General features: G+C 39.3%; 2 protein-coding genes across 4 annotated transcripts; both read left to right on the top strand.

Moving 5' to 3' along the window:
• Positions 1 to 4,715: 4,715 nt before the first annotated feature.
• Positions 4,716 to 10,667, top strand: LOC105457794. Its single transcript, XM_011702663.1, has 4 exons — positions 4,716 to 5,572; positions 9,701 to 9,835; positions 9,916 to 10,015; positions 10,100 to 10,667. The coding sequence occupies exons 1-4, from the start codon at positions 5,018 to 5,020 to the stop codon at positions 10,477 to 10,479; spliced, it is 1,170 nt and encodes a 389-aa protein (XP_011700965.1). The 5' UTR covers positions 4,716 to 5,017; the 3' UTR covers positions 10,480 to 10,667.
• Positions 10,668 to 10,732: 65 nt separating this feature from the next.
• On the top strand, positions 10,733 to 22,532 carry LOC105457795 (PAB-dependent poly(A)-specific ribonuclease subunit PAN2). 3 transcript variants are annotated; one of them, XM_011702665.1, is made up of 21 exons: positions 10,733 to 11,789; positions 12,458 to 12,645; positions 12,725 to 12,894; positions 12,967 to 13,087; positions 13,161 to 13,357; positions 13,442 to 13,655; positions 13,756 to 13,892; positions 14,088 to 14,234; positions 14,314 to 14,410; positions 16,256 to 16,489; positions 16,578 to 16,817; positions 17,129 to 17,375; positions 18,269 to 18,448; positions 18,788 to 18,954; positions 19,073 to 19,241; positions 19,324 to 19,843; positions 19,926 to 20,143; positions 20,265 to 20,394; positions 20,537 to 20,758; positions 20,849 to 21,110; positions 21,196 to 22,532. In XM_011702665.1, exons 1-21 carry the CDS (start codon positions 11,702 to 11,704, stop codon positions 21,208 to 21,210), a joined length of 3,963 nt encoding a protein of 1,320 aa, XP_011700967.1. In that variant the 5' UTR covers positions 10,733 to 11,701; the 3' UTR covers positions 21,211 to 22,532. The 3 variants fall into 3 exon arrangements, with proteins under 3 accessions (XP_011700967.1, XP_011700968.1, XP_011700966.1); XM_011702666.1 differs by having other exon boundaries at positions 17,129 to 17,348; positions 20,849 to 22,532; XM_011702664.1 differs by having other exon boundaries at positions 20,849 to 22,532.
• The last annotated feature ends 5 nt before the right edge of the window (positions 22,533 to 22,537 follow it).

Here is a 22,537-nt window from a genome sequence, read left to right as displayed (position 1 = left end):
TTGAAGTTACTTTTTTATTGTCAATACGCATTAACCGCCGAACAAATATTCATAGAAATATAGGTGCACACGTATAAATTATATATAAAATATATATATAATTTATATTATGCCTTTGTAATTTAGAAATCTGCATTTTACAAAGAATACTATCGAGAGAAGGCTTCAGATTCCTTTTGGACTCGATATGTCGCACGTTATCCCAATTAATCGTTTACGCGCTAGATCTAGAATCTATAAAAATTCTTTGTACCTGATTGCACAATTTATTCCTTTTCTTTATCGCGACTGTTTGCTTGCAGCTCTTGTGATATATTCCGCGTACTTGATATATTTTATCGCGGCCGATGAAGACACGCGAGTACCGCTAAAAAATGAGGTATACGCTCTACCAATTACTCCGGCGAACGTCCTCGTTCCGTCATGAGCATCGGCGACAAGGGTCCGCCGCTCGGCCGCCGTTCGCTCGCAGCATCCGACGACACGGCGCGTCCGATGCTATCCATTCAAACCGCCGCGGAGTGAAACGAAGGCAATCGAGCGCGTCCGCGGAACATACCGTGCGGCCTGCACGCACGTAAACGTCCCGGGTATCTCTCCACCGGGACGCCGTGCCGCCGTCCTCCGCCACCGGGGTAGGACGACCGGGGCCCCGTCGCCGCCCGTCACGACGCTCTTCCGCGGGCGGTGAGCTCGAAGCGGGCGAGAACAGAGCCGCAATTTGCGTAATTGCGATGCATCCTTCCCCTGCATCCGCGACAGGACGCCTCCCGCGGCCCTGGACTTCCCTTCTCCGCGTTCCTCGTCCCCTTGCAGCCTCTGCCTTCGTCTCGCCTGCCGTCTTCGTCCCCCCGTCCCTGCATTTTACGAGCGCTATAGATGGAAATTTCGCGGCCATTTCGAAGCCGTGCTCTTACCCTTATCCCTCGAGCCACCGCGGCACGACGGCAACGCCAATTAGTTGCATTCACGCCTCGCCCTCTCTTTCCCTCCGCGCCGGGCGCAGGTGCCAGGGGTGTGATTTCCGATGACGGTAATCGCGATGCCGATCGGAGACGATAGATGAAAAGGGGGAAGGACGAGCGGTATATGCGCGCATCGTCCACGCCTATTTACCAGGGCGCACCACCTGAAATCTGCATGATAATATTATAATTCACAGAGCGAGATATCTCCTCGCGATGATCCGGCCGCGGGGATGTCGGCGATGGATGAATGACGCGCGCGCTCAACGGAAACGCACGTTTCGCGATGCGGCATGGTATTCATTTTACTTACGGTGGATGCACCGCAATGAAGTAGTAATTCCGATAAGACGCGACGCGAAGTATAGCGCCTGTTTCTTGTAATTCGTATACGCGAGTTATTCGCGGCAAGTTGGAATTCTAACGAGGGTCTCGTCCATTTATCACGCTATTGAAAAGGGAGGGCGTGCTCTGACTAATTTCATTCAAGCTTCTACTGCGTCAGTTAAGAGATATTACATACTGTACTTTATAATTATTCTTAATCGTGTCATTTAAATAGCAATATATTTTATGGTAATAAATTTTCGTGATTTACGCGTCTCTCTCTCTCTCTCTCTTTCTCTCAACCTGATTCAAGTTCGCATAAATTCACATAACACGCGCGCGACATAGAATAGACTACGTAACTTTAAAACCCCTCCACGGACACGTTATCCCGTTTAGAGCGCAAATCGATCTTCGGAAAGCCGGTAATTACGCTATCAACCTAATCAAAATGCGCGCCTAAAGTATTCGGATTCGCGGACTAGCGGGGGATGCGTGTTGTACCGTCAAATTGGATGCACATATTTTACGACGTGCGCGCGAGTGATTTAATACCGGTGGAATATACCGGTAGTTAGGCACGAAATTGCGACAGGCCGCGTATCCCCCTCCTTCTTGATCAACATCGACGTGCAAAAAGTACGGCGGAAAAAGTGCTCGTTACATTCCGGCCGTGACGCGACACGCGAAGCCGTATTTAAGCTGGTGCCCAACGCGACGCATCCGTTCGCCATGTCTCGTATGTTTCCTTCGATGAGTTACGAAGACACTCGAGACGGAATGGTATCAATTACAAGCGTTCCATTCAAATCCCACTCAAAAAAATGTTTGAAAAATCAAGTTTTTATTAATTGTGACTAAATCTCCCGGCAATTATTACTATTCATCTTGAAGAAACTGAATCTAGTTGACACGATGATCTGTATGAAAAATATCAGAAATAAACGTGTCAAAACAAAGTGTCAACTTTATTAAAATTAGTAAACAGAAATGTTTACTAATGAATTCCAATATATTTCAAAGTTATCCAAATTTTCTGGCAGTTTAATTTCCTTTCTTTTAATTATCAAATGTCGCGATAAATTTCCTATTCCGCGAATTTTAATATCCTGGATATCTCTTCGTCATGCGTCTCGCGTGAAATGGCAGTTTCTTATTTCCTGAAATTCTCAATGTCCTGTCAATAAATATGTACGTACGTATTAACAAATATATATATATTTTCAAGCGAGCAACGTCGTCCTTTCGACGAATTTCGCTATTTGATGGATCCCTAAATTTTCTGATGTGTCAATAGGAGGCACGCCGTTCGTTTTGCGTGACTCGCGTGCGTACGCGCGAGCTCATCGCGAGCCACACGCGACTGCGGGAGTGGCTCGCGGGCGCGCCCTGTGCATCCCGGCGCCCGCCGCACCCCGCCCGAGATGCATGCATCTCCCTGTATCGGTGTGTCGGTGCACTCTCGGGACGCGGGAGATCGGCAAATCTAAGATCGTGCAACTGGTGTCCAGTGGCGTGTCCGCGGCCGGCTACACGTTGGCGAGCGGGAGCGAGCGAGACGAGGCGCGCGCCAGCCGGACGCGAGGAACGAAGAGTGAAGGATGAAGGAGCCTCCGGGGGAGGAAAGACGACGGTAAGGCCCCGAAGAAGAAGAAGGGGAGAGGTGGAATGCGCGCGGTTCTCGAAGGAGGAGCTGTCGGCGGTGAAAAATCACGCACCCCGCCACGGCCGGAGCGCAGCATCTGCTCTACATACCCTGGCTCTCAACCTACCTTACCTATGCGCTGCACCGTCGTCGCGGTCGTCGATCGACGACCTGTGAAAATCGCTCAATCGATGACCTCGAAGCGCGCGCCTTCGCACCCGTGGTGCGTGCGATAATCGATTCCCCGGTGCACGCTCTCCGCATGCTCCTCGAAATAATTGTGTCACGCGGGATAATTATGGCTTTCACAGATTATAACGCGCCGCTCTCTTTGCGGTACGTAGGTGCCTTTATAATAAATTTACTCCGTTCCCCAGCCTGCAAATCGGCTAAAAATGAAGAAACTTTTCCAGCAAGCCAAATACAAGGAGACACGTGCAACTATACTACGTAATATCCATAATAAATGTAAAATGAATTAATTCATATAATTCACAGACAATATATGAAATCAATCTACTTTATCGCGTATATACTTTATCATTCTACACAAAATCCAAGACATTATATTGCTGCCAAAATAATTTTTGTTAAACATCGATATGAGGGGAGGGGGATGGGGAATCTTTTGCAAATTTTTATTCGCGACTTACGTCACTCCACTTTGCTTAATGAATCGTTTCTTGCGTCCGTACATCCGATGGGTAATCGTAGCTATTTTTAAAGAGTCTCTCGCACGCGATCATCGGGGCTTCCGCGAAGGCACGGGAGTGCTCATCAATGAGAACCTCGAAGAATCGGAGTAGCAGAGCAAGATATACGTGTGCTGGCTGGGCTACCGGTCGGTCGGGTTGGGTCGCTGTTCTCCTGTGTTTCATCTCTCTCTTTTGCTCTCTTTTGCCCGCTCCTCTCCCGCTACCTTCCTCTTTTCACCTCCCGGCTTATCCCGCGCTCGCTCTCTCGCCCTTTCTACCCCGCGACCGCGTTCCTCTCTGTCTCCGCCGCGCTGCCGCTCACTCCCGTGAGTTGTTGTTCGGCTGTTTTATTACTTTTATAAATGCCGCCGCCACGATGCTACTACCACCACGTCTACCACTTGCCCGGTCGCGGATCGGCGCGGCAGGCGTTTCCTTTGTTGGTCTCCACCACGCTCCATTGTTGCTCGCAGAAAGATGCGAATTTTAATTTGATATTGTCTAATATTATTTATGTATGCGGCTAGAGAATCCCGCGCGGTCTCCACATCTCGTGCCGTTTCGTCCCCATTCAATGGGAAACCGTACATAGTCATATCTATTCCGACGACTTAACTCGATCCGCATGCGAAGTCATACAAATTCGATCTCGCGAACATTCGAGTTGTGCCGTCAATTCTTTTTCACATAATCTTCCTTCAAGACAAGAGATCTAGCAATGAATAAATTATTCGACAACTGTTTAACACATATATTGTTTAAACATTATCGATTTCCGCGTGCGGCACGTGGATCAGAGCTTTCCCTTGCAAACTTATTTTCTAAGAAGAAAAATCTTGCCTCCTCCCTTTCTCCCCATAATAAATATCTGACCTATTGTACGAGTATTCTTAGCCGTCCTTCAATGTGCTCAAAACCCCGTGACAAATCGTCACGTCTCGTTCGCCATAAACATAATCTAATTACCGGCGTGTGCCCGCCGACGAGCGACGAGGCTAGACTTGCGCGTACGTGCTCGGTCCACCTAGGGAAATCAATATCACAGCCGACGATCCAGGTTCACGCTACGAACTGCCTTGCACGACGGTACGCGCAACAGTTGCGTCGAGAGACGAGACCCGAAGAAGAGGTACGAGAGTCGGGCGGATCGTCGCTCGCCGACATCCGCGAGTTGTTCAGAGTTTTGTTTCTGTAACAATCGGAATCTGGTCGAGACTTCTAAACATCAATTTACATCGAATCGATTGGCTCTCAATTAGGAAACCGTGTAACTTCGAATACCGTCTAATACCTCTCGCGTTGCCATGGAAATTCACGAGGACAGTCGCACCGCGGTCCCGGACTGAGGATATTTACAACGTAGTGTCATATACACTCCCGTCAGGATGACGGAGGAGAAACGACTGTCGTTGGGCATCAACGTTAGCATTTTGCTGATATTGACGATATTCGGCGTGCTACTGTCCTTGCCTTTGCGATTGTTGTTCGACACGAATTACTCCGACCAGAATCGCGGGGTTGAGGGCGGTGTCAGTGACCCGCGGGGCCAGAGGGGAAGAGAGCCCGCGATACCGATGGATCATCGGAAATTAAGGCGCTGTCCGAATCTGCAGTACGAGGATCGCTTGATGTCGGTCTTTATGAACGATTACGACAGAAATTGCACATACGTGCGGGACGACGAGTGCGACGATGACGAGGATGACGACGATGATGACAGCGACTCTGAAGAGGAAGAGGATAAGGACGATGAGGAGGTGGAAACGTACAGGTCCAAGAGGAGAATCGGCAGAGAAATGAAAGAAAGCGCTGAAGAGATCTTGAAGACGCGTCAAATGAAGTCCGTCACGGTGGCAGGCCACATACTCGTGACGATGTTGCTCGTATCAGTAATAGCTGCCCTCGTTGAAGTACTGCGAATACGCTTCGCCAGAGAAAAAGTATTGCGTCACATATTACAGAAGTCCTTAAGCACTTGCGTTGGAACTTGGTATCCTTAAAGCGTAGGACGCCGTAGGATATGTCGAAATGCACGTCACTGAAAAATTTCACTTGGAGAGTACCTACATTTTTCAGAATCTTCCCCTCGCTTCTCGAAAATAGTGCAATATGATTTATAAAATTTAATAAGAGAATGGCCAAATTATCCTAATTATTCGAACACTCATTCTAAATAAAAACCGTCACTTTAATTCCGTAATTTTCGAACGTGATACTTTATTTCAACGCAAGTAATTAATTGTTATTATCCTCAATTGTTTGAGCACTTCATGCATGCTTTGCACTCAAATATTGTCAGACGTAAGTTAAAACCCAGATTGAGCTAGATTCTTAGATTGTTGTTTTTGCACCATTGAGGAATTAATTGCGATATTCGGCAGAGACCGACGGGATAAGCGCTTCGCTGTTTTCCTCGCGGAGCTAGTAAAAACCGTCTCTCGATGCTCGGATAGACACGCATTCTCGTGAAAAACTATTGCACCTTCTCTTTTCAAAAATGCATAAGGATTCATCTAGGGCAGGCACGATTATCTCACGGAGATGCTCCTCCAACGTGGACATGGACATTCTCGCCACAAGACGTCCCAAGCCCCAAGACATTTCAAGAGAATTAATTAGAAGCCAAAAGTCCTTTGAGATACCAGGAATGCACCGTTCCGCATTGCGTCTGTTAGGTATGTGTGCGAAGTAATAGGGAATCGTTATCTCTAAATACATACTTATCATGATCAAGGAAGCGTTAAAAAAAATATGCGAGATATACAAAAAGTTGATAAATTTCTATATGAACAATCATCTTTTGTGGGATTTCTTGAAGAAATTGAGAGACTTAAATTTATGTTTGTTTTTGCAGCAATACTCTGTATTGTTACTCCAGACATTTGTCTATATCTTTAACAAAAAAAAAATCATTAAAAACTGTCGTAATGAATAATAAAATTCATATTTTGGCTAAGCAGAAAATAATTTTATGATGACATCTTGGATGAGATACTGGGAGGTACAGGCGGAGTATCGCGATCAGTATGAGACCGTCTTAACTCGATTAGCGGCGGTGAAACGATAAAAAATTTTAATTATCCACCCTCAGGAGCGCGGCCGCCTCCGCTTATCCGTTGCTCCTCGTTTCCGATATCACAAGCGAAGAAAGCCGCTTCGTCTCTTTGCGGTACACCGAGTAAAGGGCTCACGCGGCGTCAATCGGCCGAATCGGACGAAGAAATCAAGATTACCACCAACACCCTTCATCATCGCATCCGTCTAATTCGACGCCATTAAAGCGGCACGACGACAGGTGAAGATCATTAATCCTTTGCGGTCCAAATTATTTCTTGCCAATTAGCAAAAATCAAGTTTCATCTTCTATTTAATCTAATCAGCGAGTATAATGTAAATTAAAGAATTTTTACTATTTAGAAAAATCGATGAAAATTTCAAAGAATATAGTTTGCTGATTATAATCCTGATTCGATTGCTTAAATTTTATGAAAGATTACCGCAAGTAATGTCGAGTGGTCAAGTCCAACGATCATGAGATTATAAATGACTAATCGCTATCTAGAAGCATGATGGAGACTTGAATTATCCTTGTTAAATGATAAATAGTATAACGTCACATCTTCTCAGATCGATAAACTCTATATCTTTTCAGTATCCATCAATCCAAATGCCTTGTATTTATGTCGGTGACTAACAGGGTATACGCGTCTTCGACTGTACGGTATGTGTTCTCACGCGATAATTATAGATAAAGTTAGTACGTATCTTAAAAAAATATATAGATATGTCACATTGTTAACAGGTAAACGCTGCGCACAACGATCACGTCCAATGACCTTTTTTACGCTCGTGCTACGTCGAAAAGTCTTTCTCTAATGAACCAGATACGCAATCATATCTTCCAGCCCATCCTTTACGGCGGCTTCAGTAGTGCTCCATCTCAGCGACGCTTTTATATCACGCTGTCCACTAAGTTCTGCTTTCTAGCCGAGCAATTTTGAAATATTTTGGATGATATGATAAATATACAGAACCAAATTTCAGAATAAAAAATTATCGCGCGAACTATGGTGGAAAGCTGAATATTGCCATATATAGCACATGCCCGGACTAACATATGTTTAATAATAAAGTTATCTCTATTTTCCATATTGATCGCACACCTTTGGCATTAATCAAACGAAAGTAATCAATCAATCTAACTTAACTGGCAGTGATTTGTTAATAAATTATACAATCTTTTTATCGCGCAATAATATGCAAGTATGATATATTTCTAATGTTGACGTTTTGAAATGTATATGTATATCAAAAAAGCAAGATGGTATTCCTATAAATTTAATCATCTTAAGATGATATTTTTATAAATTTAATCATCCTAAATTAATTAAATCAACGATGTAGCAAAGCTTTTGATAAAGCTTTGAGATAGAGTTGAGAAAACATTTTTTTTTTAAATACTATTCTAATGTAAACTTTTTTGCAAGCGCCCGACGAATTAAATAGAATAAGCATATGTGCACCCTCTCAAACTGATAGTACAACGACCGAATATTCCGTGTGACTTTCATTGTTTTCTTGAATCGCGTTCATCATTTCTTATCAATACGTGTATTAATATCTGTAATCTATATAATACTCTGAAAGAATTATAAAGATTGCTTTGCCTCTACGAAAGTCATAATGAACTCGTCAAAACAGACGAATATTGTAATTTTGTAAGATTGTAAATAAGTTCGAAGGAATAATTCCGATGTATTTTCGTAATCAGAAAATAATAATTGTGTCTCTGCATCGACGGAAAATATAATAATTGTGTCTCTTCGACAAGCTTAATTACTCAGCCACAACGAGGCTGTGATCATCGTCTTTCTTCTATGTGATATGTATTGTACAATCGGCATCACAAATGCCTTAATACGAGTTGCACCAATTGTGCATGTATTCGAGACGTGCACCTGTATGCATGTTGCGTTGGCACAGTAGCCAGATTATTTATTCACATTGTAGTGTAAGTAACAAAAAAGTATTTAATTAAATTCAATTAATTTGAAATTGCATTGCCTGGAATTTTCGTCTTGTATACACCTATCACCTCGTATCATCATAGCATTATATATTCTTTCGATTTTTTGCCAATTTTCAAGAATTTAGATTTTCGCGAATTAAACTTGAATTTTAATTATTTTTGAAATTTCATTTATTGTTATTTTTTGGATCAAACGCTATTAATTTAATAATGGAGATAAAAAATTGTAAAAGATGATAAAAGACTAAATCCAAAATGTTTTTTCTTTTAGGCACCCGGGAAAAAGTTCCACATATAATTATATATAATTATATATAATTATAGGTGGAACTTTTTTTCCCAGGCAAATTGACAAAATATAGGAAATAAAAGTATAAATAATTTTAGTTTCACAACGTTATTAATGTGTGATATCTAAAAAGATATTATTTATATTAATACATATTTATATTATAATAATGTTGACATTCTCATTTGTCTAGTGTCGATTTAATTATCAATCTGTTTTATCTGTTTCTACTTGTTGGTAAAGTGGAAATTAGCAAAAATTACAACGAGAAAAAAATGGCGCGTATTTATCAATGCACGCCATCTGTCGAGCAGTCGACGTTACTTGTTCGTACATGTGAATGTGCTGCATCAGCTGTTCGTTGATATTTAAGTCTTCCTTTGTGGTTATCTTAATTATTATTATACTGTAGATAAAATATGTAATTTATCAGCGATAAAGAATATTAATACGTTTTGTTACGCTAGCGGTTGTCGTCAGTGGAAGACAATATGGAAACGGTAGCTGTCAATTCTTCATAATTCATTTATATTTATTTGGCTATTTTTATTTGATATTCTCTGTGGAATGTGACACATCGTTTATACTTTATATAACTAAACGCTTCCCTGTTAATTTATTTTTAAATACAAGTCAAGTGGACAGTATAATACCATACCCAATCATAGTGTTTCCCTTTTTCTCTATAAATGAATTTACTTAATTACAGAAGGGAAATATAAATGATATTTATTTTTTTACACTTTCAAGTCTGACAAGAGACAAGTCCCAATGCCGTTGAGGAAGGCATTGGCAGTGGATGCCTACTTGACAGACGAGCTTGTCAAATTGGTGGAAAAGATCCTACCCTTGAGACAGTTAAAAGTGCATTATAAATTATTGGAGGTATGAATAATCACTTATTTCTTGGTTAACTACTGTTACAAGTTTTTCTAATTGCATTCATTTGTTGCCTCTTGCTGTAGATATCATGTCACGGTATACCTTGGCTTACGCTCTCTCTCGTATTCATTTGGGTTCTCAACAGCAAAACCTTGTACCAAATGCAAATCAATCTTCTAATAGGTATAAATCGAGTAAAATTTTTCTATTGGAGACTGACTCTCATTTACAATTGATTAGGATATATAAATAGAAAAATTATTTCAGGTTTGCTGCTCGACATCATTTTCGTTGCTCTGCTCAAGGCAATCACGAGAAGGAGACGACCTGCCACTAATGACGATGCATTCTCTATAGGACCTGATAAATATTCCTTTCCATCTGGACATGCATCTCGTTCTGCATTTATTGTTTACTTCTTTTTCCATCTGTGGCCCATATCTCTGATATACACACCACCTTTGCTGGCGTGGTCATTTTCCGTATGCATGTCCAGACTGTTGATGAGACGACATCACATACTGGATGTGCTTGTCGGTGTACTCTTAGGGATCTTCGAAGGTCTACTTATTGGTTATATTTATTTGGAGCAGGAGACATGCGTCTATTTAATTTCATGGATTACGGACGAGAAAATAAATACATGAATAACGTTCGTATGATCGCGATTTATATAAGATATATTGGATTGTTTGTAAATATAACTTTATAATTATTGCCGCTATTATATTTTTCACTAGTATTTAAGACAATGTAAATTGGAAAAATTTGAAAGTCTAAAGTGTCCACAATTGTACAACTGCACTTTGTAAATTACAGTTAGTTTTGCCAGAAATATTATTTAATATTTTATACATACCATTTATGATCCTTCCTTTTTTTATTGACAACAAATTAAATTAATCGCTGATTCAATCAGCACGCAATAACAAAATCTACATAATTCGCCATCTCTAATCTTTCCACATTTTCTTTAAACAAAAATGTTAATCTATCCGTGTTAACAAACTACTATGAGTAAACTCACTTGAAAAATTCATCAGAGTTTGATCGAAATCATTCTGAAAGTGATTTTGATTAATTTAATCCGTGATTAACTTATATTAAGTGCCGGTATTATTTTGTTAACATAGAACTATTTATGCCGTCTAATACACATGGAAGAGAGGTTAGAGGGACGACGAATTATGTAGTTAGAAATTTTGCTGTAAGCAACTCTGCCGTTCGAATTGATCGGCGATTAAGTTAATTGATTAACTTGTTTCCAAGTCACTCTTGCTCAATCAATTCGAGACGCGTGTTTCTCGGTCGACGCTTTCACCGGTTTCTCGTTGGCGGCACTGCCGGCAACCACGCGTCCGCGCCCGCCATTTCCAGATGTCGCCAAACTCGCCGATGCTCAAGGCCGAGACGCATCCTTGTCTCGCGGAGTCCGAATTCCGAGCAGTCACGATGAATTGAATCGACGCGTCTCGACGAACGACAAGAGACGCAGTTTCCCCGATGAGCACGACGAAACGTGACCGGAGAGGAACATGTTACGACGCGGCCGTCCATCGTCGAGTACTCTGGTTCGGGGTAGCAGCGTAGTGCGCAAAGTGTTTCGCTTGTTGCACAGTTGCCAAGGCGACTAACGTGCGTGCGTGCGTGCGTGCGTTCGTTCGCGCGCGCGTGTGCGCGTGTGTGTGTGGCTGTGTGCGCCGCGTACCTGCGGTGTATTATGATAAGAGACCGATCGTCGTTATCGGGACGCAATTTTCGTATCACCCTCACGTCGTCGCCGCCGCCGCCGCCGCCGCCGCCGCTGTCGACGACGACGACGTTTCGATGCCCCGCAACGACGTAGCCTGAAGACAGCCGTCGCGCATCATGGATTATCCGGTGTTGGGCCACTTCGATCCCTCGGTAGAACCCGGTGACCACGTTAGCGGCGAGGAGGAGCAGCAGGAGTTGCTTTGTAAGTACTTTGTACAGTACGTCTGTCGCATCACATGTGCCTCTTTCGCGCGCCGAAAGACGCGCGAAAGATTCGGCGGAGGATATCACCGGAACCTCTCCGCACCGCGCGCATCGCTCTACCCGCCGATTGACCTTCGCCGATACCTCGCGCTGCGTCTGTTTCTACTTTTCGCGACGTTCGTTTGCTTTCGAACGCGAAGTACACCGTGCAGTCGATGATACCAGCTGACATCAGCTGTTTTTGACACATACGAGTTCAGCGAAAATCGTCCTTTGTTTTTTTCCAATATTAATACAGTAATTCACGAAAAATCCTTGAAGCAATAAAAACCAAATTTGTCATTTCTTCTTCAAAATCGATTACTATCTTTAATTTTTACCTTATACATAATAATACAATTGTTTTGGTTTTGTAGTTTAATCCAGCAATGTAAAATAAATTATATACTATTGAAGAACAATTGTATATCTTGTATTTTGTAACATAATTTGTTATTTTACATTACATTCTCACTATATATTTAATTATTTATGTCAGATTTATTATAAATAAAAAGAAAATTTCGCTAAACCGTTCGCGTTAATAGCAGTATCTTTCTGCTTTTGGGATCATACATATAAAAGTTTAGGTCTGCTCGACTCTCAACTGGTCGATTCTCATTCCAGGGGAGGATTGTAATTATGTCGTTTCCGGAGATGAGTACGTACGTGCGACGGAGCAATTTGGAGAGGACTTTGCTGGCGCCGAGTTTCACGAAACTAGAACATTGCTCGCTGATGGCGGAGATAGATTCGGAGTTTCCACTGCCACTTTCGATACGATCGAAGAGCTTATGTGGATGGGGAATCAAGGGGTACATTATTGATATACATTACATGGGGCATCTTATCTCTGTACCAAACAACTACTATAGTAACATCGATTAATTGTAGGGTCACGTAACATCCTATTATGGGCCTGGTTTACAAAAGTATACCTCTTTTCAAGTCCACGCGACGCAGGAGATACGTCACATTCATACTATAGACGAGGGTATTTTAGTCCTATCTCAGAGTCAATTGAGATGTCAATTGCGGAGGGGCATACCTATATTCACCCACACGTATGTTTACACACGTATGTTTGTACGTTAGCAGTATCATCCACGGATTTGAACAAACCTAGATTGTTGTAGGTCGGTGAATATGAACGACATGCAGTGCATGCTGCAAATCTCCCCGACCAGATTGCTCATGGGTGGACATCAGGATAAAATAATTGATTTTAACCTTACTAGAGGAAAGGAGACTGGATTAGTAAGAATCCATCAATTAAATGTTAAATTAATTTCGAGCACGAGATGCGATGGCTTTGTGGTTATGTTTGTAGGTGGATGTAGATGAGAATGGTTGTGCGATATTGAGACAGCACAGTAGGCTTATCTGTGCTGGTAATCCTGCGGGAAGAATAGATCTCAGGGATCCAAATACATTATCAATAGAACATACCCTGGACACGCACAGTGGTTCCTTAAGTGATTTCGATGTTCAAGGAAACTATCTTGTTACATGTGGATTCAGCAACAGGTGAGGCATAAGATAATCAGAGGAGTCTTTAACTGTAAGAGTCTTGTATGTTAAACACATAAATACTTATGGATTTTGTTATAGTCGTCAGGGACTTACTGTTGATCGATTTTTAATGGCCTACGATCTGAGACAAATGAGAGCATTAAGCCCAGTCACTACTATGGTATATCCTCTTTTATTGAAGTTCCTACCAAGTTATTCCAGTCGTCTCGCAGTCGTGTCGCCACTAGGACAAATGCAATTACTTGATACAATATATGCCAATGTACAACCATCCGTGACATGTTTATATCAGGTAAATTTGTCGTGTGTTCAGAGAGAATAAAAAATTGAAAATAAAAATTAGAAAAAGGTATTTAGAGAATATACAGAAATATTGTGTTGTATATTATTAGGTTGCCACTGGTGGTGCCACGATATTATCGTTTGACGTAGCTTCTACATCTCAGTGTCTTTGCTTTGGAGATTTGGCGGGCTCTATACATCTAATGTCCACCAATACCCCGGAGCCTCAATTTAATACATTTTCTAGGTCAGCAATTATTTTAAATAAATTTTAAAATTAATAAACTTAAATTTTAATACATATGTTGAAGTAATTGACAAATAATTTATATTACGTACATAAAATCAAGTACAGTTGAAACGTGAATATATAGTTGACAATGAAAAGTAATTAAAATTACATTGGAAATGTATAATAAGCATGTATTTTTATTTTGCTTAGACCTACGGAGTTCGCCGATCCAATTGAGACACTACCATCGATTCCTTTTGATGACGATGTTACACCGTTTAGTACAATACCCATGGTATACTCAGATCAGCCACTTCTAAGTGATTGGCCTGAAGAATACTTAAAAAAAGTGTATAGGTAGATATCTCCTGTGTATTTCCGTTTTTTTTTTTGTACAGTTAAGAAACGACTTGACTTGACTTTCGTTCTTTTACAGAAAAACTCCACCAATAGATCCCGAAATCTTGCGCACAATGAAAATGCAGGGAACAATAGGATACGCGCCAAATCCTCAGGCTTTCCGCAGAAATCAAGTGAGGACACAATATTCTCCCACTCTATTACAATATTCTCCTCCGTCTCTTCTTAAATTATCTTAAGTTCCATTCATGTCCTTAATAATTTTTTCTGTCTTTGTTTATCAAATTTTGAAATTCATTCTGCTTATGACTTGATATCGAATCTAATGATGCTTCTATACATTAAATTGTTACCCGAACTAATATACACACATATATTTCAAAGGTATATATTATATATGTATATATATATGTGTGTGTTCCTTCATGATTTTGAGGCTTTACTAGTGTGATCAATTAAAACATACTATTGACGTGAAAATTAAGACTCAATGAAGCGTTTAATTTTTTAGAAAAAGAAAAAAGTTTGCTATAATGTGATTAAGACTGATAACATTTCGTGATTATAGCATATAAAGAGACGTGATATATTTTCGTAAGCTAGTCCAATGTATTCTATCAATTTTACAATAATAGCATACATAAAATTTAACAGTCTTGAGGTATATAAGTATACGCTGCGCGTGTAAAATGTTAAAGTTTCTTTATTCTTCTCGTTATTTTGTTTCATATATTATCAATTTACAGTATATTCTGTATGAACGAAAATATCCAAAAAAGTAATTTTGAAAAATAATATGAAACTAATGTCGTTACATTATAACATTAATGAAAGTACTATTATTTTTCTTTTATTAGAGTAAATATTTTTTTAGTGACATTTACAAGATTCTGTTTATTTTTATTTGATATTTTGCTCATATAAAACTGAGAAAAAAAATGATTGACATACCAGGAGTGCACATTTCTAAATGTGTTTAAGATTAAAATATATAATATTTTTGTTCTTCGATTTTTCATCTGAATTTTGTGGATCCAGTGTTGTTAACAATATGCAAATTTATACATATAAAAAATAATATATGATAAAAATACATTACTCTTATAGCATATAAACGTACTGCATTCTAAATTCTAAATATATTTTTATTGTTAGTTTAAATAACTAAAAATATATGAGTGACATAATTGATAAATTCTATCATTATTAAATATTATATGTATAATATACATATATATTTTTCTTATTATATAAGCCATACAAATTATTATTAAAATAATTATTTTTTTTTTAAGAACTGCTGAAGTATTTGAATTGGGCTTTTGTTGGACATTTTGTTTATAAAATTAAAGTTGAGGCCTTATTACTCTTTTCACTTTACAGAAAAAAAAATTACAGCAGCGTCTAAGGAAAAAACGTGTGCATTGAACTATATCGATAGTATAAGTCTTAATTTCTTTTATAGTTATTTGTGTTGACATTTATAGAACGACCGATAAAGAAGAAATATGAATAAATGTTTCTAATATGTCTTCCGCCGAAAGTTTCCACAATAGCCATAGCTTATCAATCAGCGTGATATTTGACTGCCTTCTCGCAATCCGCGCAATGTGTTTGTGATCGATTGCATTTTGTCTTTTCGTTTAATGATTCCGCTCGATATGCGATTAATATATTTACATGTAAAAATATATTTCGCATGAAATGTATACTCGAAATTGTATTTGAGTGAAATAATAAAGGTTGTATGACATGCAATAGTATGCGTAACTTTAATATACGATGCGCCGCATTATCGATTCAGTTCCCACAACGCGTTCTTTAATAGGTATTATTTATTTTTTTGCAATCCAAAAGTCTGCTCTCTATCGTGCACCAAACAACTGTACAAACTATGTCTCGATACCTCACGCGTACATCAACGCATGGCAAATTCCATTAGACAGAAATGATCTTGGCGAAAGAAATATCCGACATTTTCACAAGTGGAATAAAAATAAATAATACCTCTTTTGCAGATACCGTACAATCTGGAAAAACGACGCGGCTTAGTCGCGAAGCCTTTCGCGGGGGATTCACGGTCTAAAACAGACGACGGCACCTTTGTAGCCATACCTAAGCGCTATCGTAAAATCGAGTTGAAATACTCACGGCTTGGTTACGATGATTTCGATTTCGATCAGTACAATCGAACCAGCTTTTGCGGCCTGGAGGCTACACTTCCTAACAGTTATTGCAATGCTATGCTACAGGTAAGCTGAAGAAAACTATAATGAACCCGAGCTGAGTCGGGACGATGAATGAAGTAAGTCGTCAGACACGTACGTTCGTGCTTTGCAGTTGCTTTACTACTGCGAACCTGTAAGAGTAGCATTGCTCTCACATTCATGCCAACGAGAGTTTTGTCTCTCTTGCGAATTGGGATTCTTGTTTCACATGCTGGACACATCACGAGGGTTTCCCTGCCAAGCTGCGAATTTCCTTAGGGCTTTTAGGACAGTACGGGAGGCGTCAGCTTTAGGACTTATACTGAACGATCCAGAATCGAAGAAAAAGATCAATCTGATTATGCTCATACAAGTATGTTATTATAATAATAATTATAATATTCAGCGTAAAAATGCGCGAATTATAATTGCATTTTAGCTTGCGTTAGAACGAATGTTCGAAATATGTTTTTATTAGAAATGGAAGAAAATAAAAATTAAATTTTTATTTAACTTTTTATTCGATGCATAAATGTTAATTTATATTTTCAAAAATGTGCGCTTTTATTAAGCGTTTTTTTGTTAAAAAAATGTATTAAACATCGCACGATATGCTTGCATATATTTAGAAATTTAATACACATTGACACAAAAAGATACACCTATGTTTGAACTTTGTATTAGAGCTGGAATCGATTCATTCTACATCAAATACACTACGAGGTTCTGGAAACTAGGAAGCGACAGCAAAAGGAAGAAGAGGCAGCGCGGCTTAAGTCGGGTTCCAAATACCCCGCATTTGTTTATAACGAACAGGACTTTCCTAGCATCCTTGAGGACCTCGGTTCTCGATACAGAAGTCACGACGATGAGAGGAAAAAAAAGAGGAAGCAGGAGGAGGATGGTAAATATATGTGGATCACATCGAAAGGTAAACACAATTCATGTGTAACCTTTGCACTGGGCACTTTTTGTGTTTATTTTTCAATTTGTATGTGATTTATTTGATTTTTTTACTTGACCCAAAGCTGCAGTGATATATCCAAAGAGCAAGAGATGACTAAGAATTATATGATTACCGTATTTGTACTGTAATTGTAAGCATAATTTTTCATAACGATTCTAAAAACCTTTAATTTGATAAAATGCTTTGCAACTTGATTATATCTTGCATACTTAGGATATCTCACAACTGCAACTTCTTAATATACGCGTATATGTTTGTTTTTTTAGAATGTATCTTTATTAATCTCTCTGGTATTAAACCAATAAGTTATGGCAATGCTTTTTGTTATTCCTTAGATCGCTTTATTCTATATTATGTATATTTTTTTTATAGTAAGAAGAGCAGCCAGCCCCTTCTACCTTACTTTCCAAAAGTTGCATGATCTTGCTTTTACGAGAATCCTGGGATTTAAAAATATGTGATTAATATCCATGCGTTAAAAGTGATAACATATAACACACCGAAGTGTTAAACTATCTATATATAAATAAAAAATATATATACTTTGGAGATTGATTTCAAAATTATCTCAATAATGTTTTGCATTGCTTAGTTAAAAAAAAAAGATAAACATATAAAAGATATATATATATATTTGACACAATATTTAAAAAATATTTTAAAATCATTAATATTATAAATTATAGAACATTGAAAATTAAAAACGCGTTATAAACGTATATCACGTTACTACTAGATATTGTTACGAAATTGTTATTTACATCTCGTTTAGTAAAACTATTACTATTTTTACTCAATTGTAATATCGTTAATATTTGTTTATTTTATCTTTAAATGCACATTTTTATTACGGGTAGACAAGACCACCAAAAAATCCGCCGAAGAGAATGAAGTGCGAGATGACGAAACAGAGATCAGTCGTCTATTTGGGTCTGAACAAATGCACATATATCGCTGTCTCAAATGTGGGCAAGAAGCAACAAAACACTCCATCATGTTACTCTGTAACTTAGTTTATCCGGAAATAATTAATCCTTGTAAGCAATTTTCAAGCAGTATACGTCCAATGCTTCGGCTGGACGGAAAGTGAGTCTGGTGTGTAAATTGAAACTTTGCCTGGTGTATACTTAGACGTTCGAGCATTTTAAAGTAAAGAGATATAAAATAAAGTGATGTGATATAATAAATGACTTTTGTAATTTTCAAGTATTTAAGATCGAAAAAATAAAATAAAAATTATGATATCACATATGAGATATATTTGAGAGATTAAAGTTCCAAATATTCTACACGCTCAACTGACTTTTCGTACCTGACCTTAGCTTAACCGCGCACATCGATACTCCGTGGCTGAACACAAGATTTACCTTTTGTAGCTGAAGAGGTACCGTTCACAAATGTTCTTGCCCGCAGTTTAAGACCTGAGCAAATTACACCCGCATGGTGTGACAATTGTCAGAAATTTATACCAACTCTCCAGTCTCGACAATTGACTAAACTACCTCAAATACTGGCTCTAAACTGCGGCTTAAATACTCAGCAGGTATACTCACAACATCACATTTAGATGTACAATTGTAGCGCGCGCAGAATCGAAACACGGAAGCCGCGTACTACACCCCCGTTCGTCCACAAGTCAAAGTGAAATTGAATTATTACAGGATAAGGCGTTTTGGCAAAATCAAATGGACATCGTGGTGCAAAACGTGTTGACGGGAAAGGAAAGCAGCCCCAGCTCCAGTCCTGTGCCCGTCACCGCGAAGCCCTGTCGATACGGCAATAATTGCACGCGAACTGGATGTCGATTCAGGCACGTCGGGCGCGACTCAGGTACGCAAACACCTTTTGTCTATATAAGATTAAATATGTCGCTCTGAATTAATTCGCTAATCATTTAATTTAACTGTGGCAGAGTCAGAAAAATTATTAACGTCATCCTCCACTCCATCTACCTCGTCAACGGCCCCCGTTGCATCGCCTCCTAGTCATTTGTATTACCTGCATTCCTGGATACCTCACAACATAGAGATCTCCCTCGAAGAAAACGGGAAGATGTCGGTGAAAAAGATCAGCGAACCAAAAAGTGAATTGAATAACGATACGTCCGCACAGACGAGCACGATGGAGAACGGCCAGGACGACAAAACGATACAAGTAGTTTCCGAGAACGCCCGGGGTAACGGTGAAGAAATTGTAGAAAATTGTAGTATAGCATCGAACGCGGAAGACGACGAAGCCGTGGAAAGTACAAATCCAACGATCTCTTCTAATGCTCAAAAGATACAGTATGGCCTCAGTGCTGTCGTCTGTTACATCGACGACAAGAACGAGGAACGGAGGAACATCGTAGCGCTGCTACGAGTTGGGCCAAACTATCACGAACGATCGGCGGGCAATGCCGTGTCGCAGTGGTACATTTTTAACGACTTCTGGTGAGTTTTCTCAGCGTCTGGGAACAATTTTGTCCACGCTTTTTTGTAACGTCATTTATTCCCGACGCGGCACTTGTTACAGTATACAACCGGTGACTCCGCAGGAAGCGGTATGGTTTAATCTCGATTGGAAAGTGCCGTGTGTACTGCATTACACAGCGATACCTGCGCCCGAGCCGACACAGTTGGTCAGTCCTCTTACGTACGATGTATTCGGAGAAGATAAATGTATCGCTCGCAGTGGCGGAACCAGAGGCATCACATTCACTCCTCTGTCGTCAGACGAAATGCCTAAGAAAGGTAAGATTCCTCTGTCGTAACGATCTTTCTGTATTTCCGCTCTTGATGTGAAATTATTGTACAATTTTAATATAGATTGTCCTGCAACCTCGTTATATGTGTGCTCGAATTGTTGTTGCAGGGGAATTGGTGGGCATCGATGCAGAATTCGTTACCTTAAATCAGGAAGAATCCGAGCTACGGAGCGATGGGAAGATGTCAACTATAAAACCGAGCCATATGTCGGTCGCGCGAATCACCTGTATACGCGGGTATGATTTATATGAATTGTGTAAACAGTAATGCTTTATAAAATTATGAAGATTAATCTGATTAGATTGAAAAAAAAAATGCGCTTAATACAATATTCGAGTTATTTTAAGCCATAATATTTTTCTCGCTTTTTATGATTAGGCAAGGTCCATTGGAAGGTACGCCGTTTATAGACGATTATATAAGCACTCAGGAACAAGTGGTCGATTATTTAACAAAATTCAGCGGAATTCAACCGGGTGATTTAGACGCGAATTTTAGCAGCAAACATCTCACAATGCTGAAATCGACGTATCAAAAGTTGAGATTCTTAGTGGACAACGGTATAATTTTCGTCGGGCATGGCCTAAAAAACGATTTTAGGTAAAATGTTTGACCTTGTCCTGTTTGACATCTACGACGGTGATTCGTCATCTCGTTGATAATATTTTTTTTTTGCGTGAACTTTTGTAGGGTAATAAATTTGGTAGTGCCGCCGGAGCAAATAGTGGATACAGTTTTGCTGTTCCACTTACCTCATCATCGGATGGTGTCGTTGCGCTTCTTGACCTGGCACTTTTTGGGTAAAAACATTCAGTCTGAGACTCACGATTCAGCCGAAGACGCACGAGCAGCTTTAGAATTGTATCGTAAGTACAAGGAACTGGAAGGTTCCGGCACATTGACGGAAACGCTGAAGGAACTTTACGAAGTGGGCAGCCAATTACAGTGGAAAGTAAGAGGACGAAAATTCTTACATTACTAAACGTCATCCCTCAAGCTCACCTTGTTAAATTTATTTTAACACTATTTGATTTTAGGTTCCTGATAGCTGATACGAGGATAACCTATATGACGATATAGTTGATGAAATCAATAGTGATAATGATAATTAGATGATACGACATCGTTAATTATCCGACATCGTTGTTCAAAAGGTATTCGTCGATAAAGTGTCGATGTTTTTAATCCAATGTTGAAGATGGGTTTCACATATCCGTCATTCACAGAGAACAGATTTATTCAACGCACACGTAATATTATTAGACGGAATTTTTCGGGATTCCATACCGCAACATCATGAAGTTGATAAAATTGCAGAACAATCATGATGTTCATTCAGGCGTTGTTTTCGCTTATTGTTGTATATGTTAGATCATTGTTGCATACCATATATCAAGAATATATGGTATACATATACATTTTATTCAATACGGTAATAATACGTCAAAAAACAACACATTTTTTATCACTAGTATTTCATCGATCGTATATAGCCCGTTAAAAGGACTGAATGAGAAAATTGTTGATCGTGATTTTAAATTAGAAATTAAGCATGATACAAATTAAATTTGTATATATCATCTCATAACATATTGGCGTTTTGAGGAGCAGTAACGATCTCGCACTGCCCGATAAGAGTATTCACTCTAATTTCCATTTATAACGTATCCCAAAGTTAACGTATTCCATCTCGATCCATCAAACAATTGCCGAATATAGACGTAAATAGTTACATAGCACAATAGTAATAATTGAATTATGTCTCTAAGTACCTAATATCTCATTGTTTTCTTTTATACGTATTTTCTTTAGCGCATCAACTTTTTGTACGATTTTACGAAGCCGAATTTCGTATAGGGATCTTTTTATAAAAATATTTCATGGATTTTAGTTCTCAGTCACACACCACACACATACACAGTCGCCTTCACATTTGCGCAAGAACGCAAATCTGAACGCAAAACTGTTCCAGTCATATTTGCAATTACGGTAATTGTTACTCATTGCCATTTTTCGAAACTGATCCATTTACGCTCTCGAAACGCGGAAAAATCTACTGTCGAAAATATGGTAATATATTTTACAAACTGACAACTGTATGCGTTATAAATTATTTTTATATACATTTTATCAATGGAAGAATATGAAGGATACTGTCTAAAATATTTTGAAAAAGATGAGATTAATGAATATATTTTTTTATATCTGGAAGGATTTTCTTATAATTTGTGTACGATATAACTTATATGCTGATTCAGTGATCAATGCGATTAATAGTACTGACGGTACACACATTGACCGTAATCAAACATTTTATTTACGCCAATCACTGTTACGTCATTGTAATTTTACAATAAATGATTGTACGAATTCATCCGA

Source organism: Wasmannia auropunctata, unplaced genomic scaffold (genome assembly GCF_000956235.1).
Source record: "Wasmannia auropunctata unplaced genomic scaffold, wasmannia.A_1.0 LD335047.1, whole genome shotgun sequence".
Classification (NCBI taxonomy): domain Eukaryota; kingdom Metazoa; phylum Arthropoda; class Insecta; order Hymenoptera; family Formicidae; genus Wasmannia; species Wasmannia auropunctata.
This window is presented reverse-complemented; position numbering and strand designations above follow the sequence as displayed.

Bases quoted from the DNA above. Each gene is read 5' to 3' on its own strand.
- LOC105457794 (XM_011702663.1), top strand. From the start codon at position 5,018: ATGACGGAGGAGAAACGACTGTCGTTGGGCATCAACGTTAGCATTTTG. The intron at 5,573-9,700 runs GTATTGCGTCAC...TACACTTTCAAG, and splicing joins TACGCTTCGCCAGAGAAAAA to TCTGACAAGAGACAAGTCCC. The intron at 10,016-10,099 runs GTATAAATCGAG...AAATTATTTCAG, and splicing joins GCAAATCAATCTTCTAATAG to GTTTGCTGCTCGACATCATT.
- LOC105457795 (XM_011702664.1), top strand. From the start codon at position 11,702: ATGGATTATCCGGTGTTGGGCCACTTCGATCCCTCGGTAGAACCCGGT. The intron at 11,790-12,457 runs GTAAGTACTTTG...TTCTCATTCCAG, and splicing joins GGAGCAGCAGGAGTTGCTTT to GGGAGGATTGTAATTATGTC. The intron at 13,893-14,087 runs GTCAGCAATTAT...TATTTTGCTTAG, and splicing joins CAATTTAATACATTTTCTAG to ACCTACGGAGTTCGCCGATC.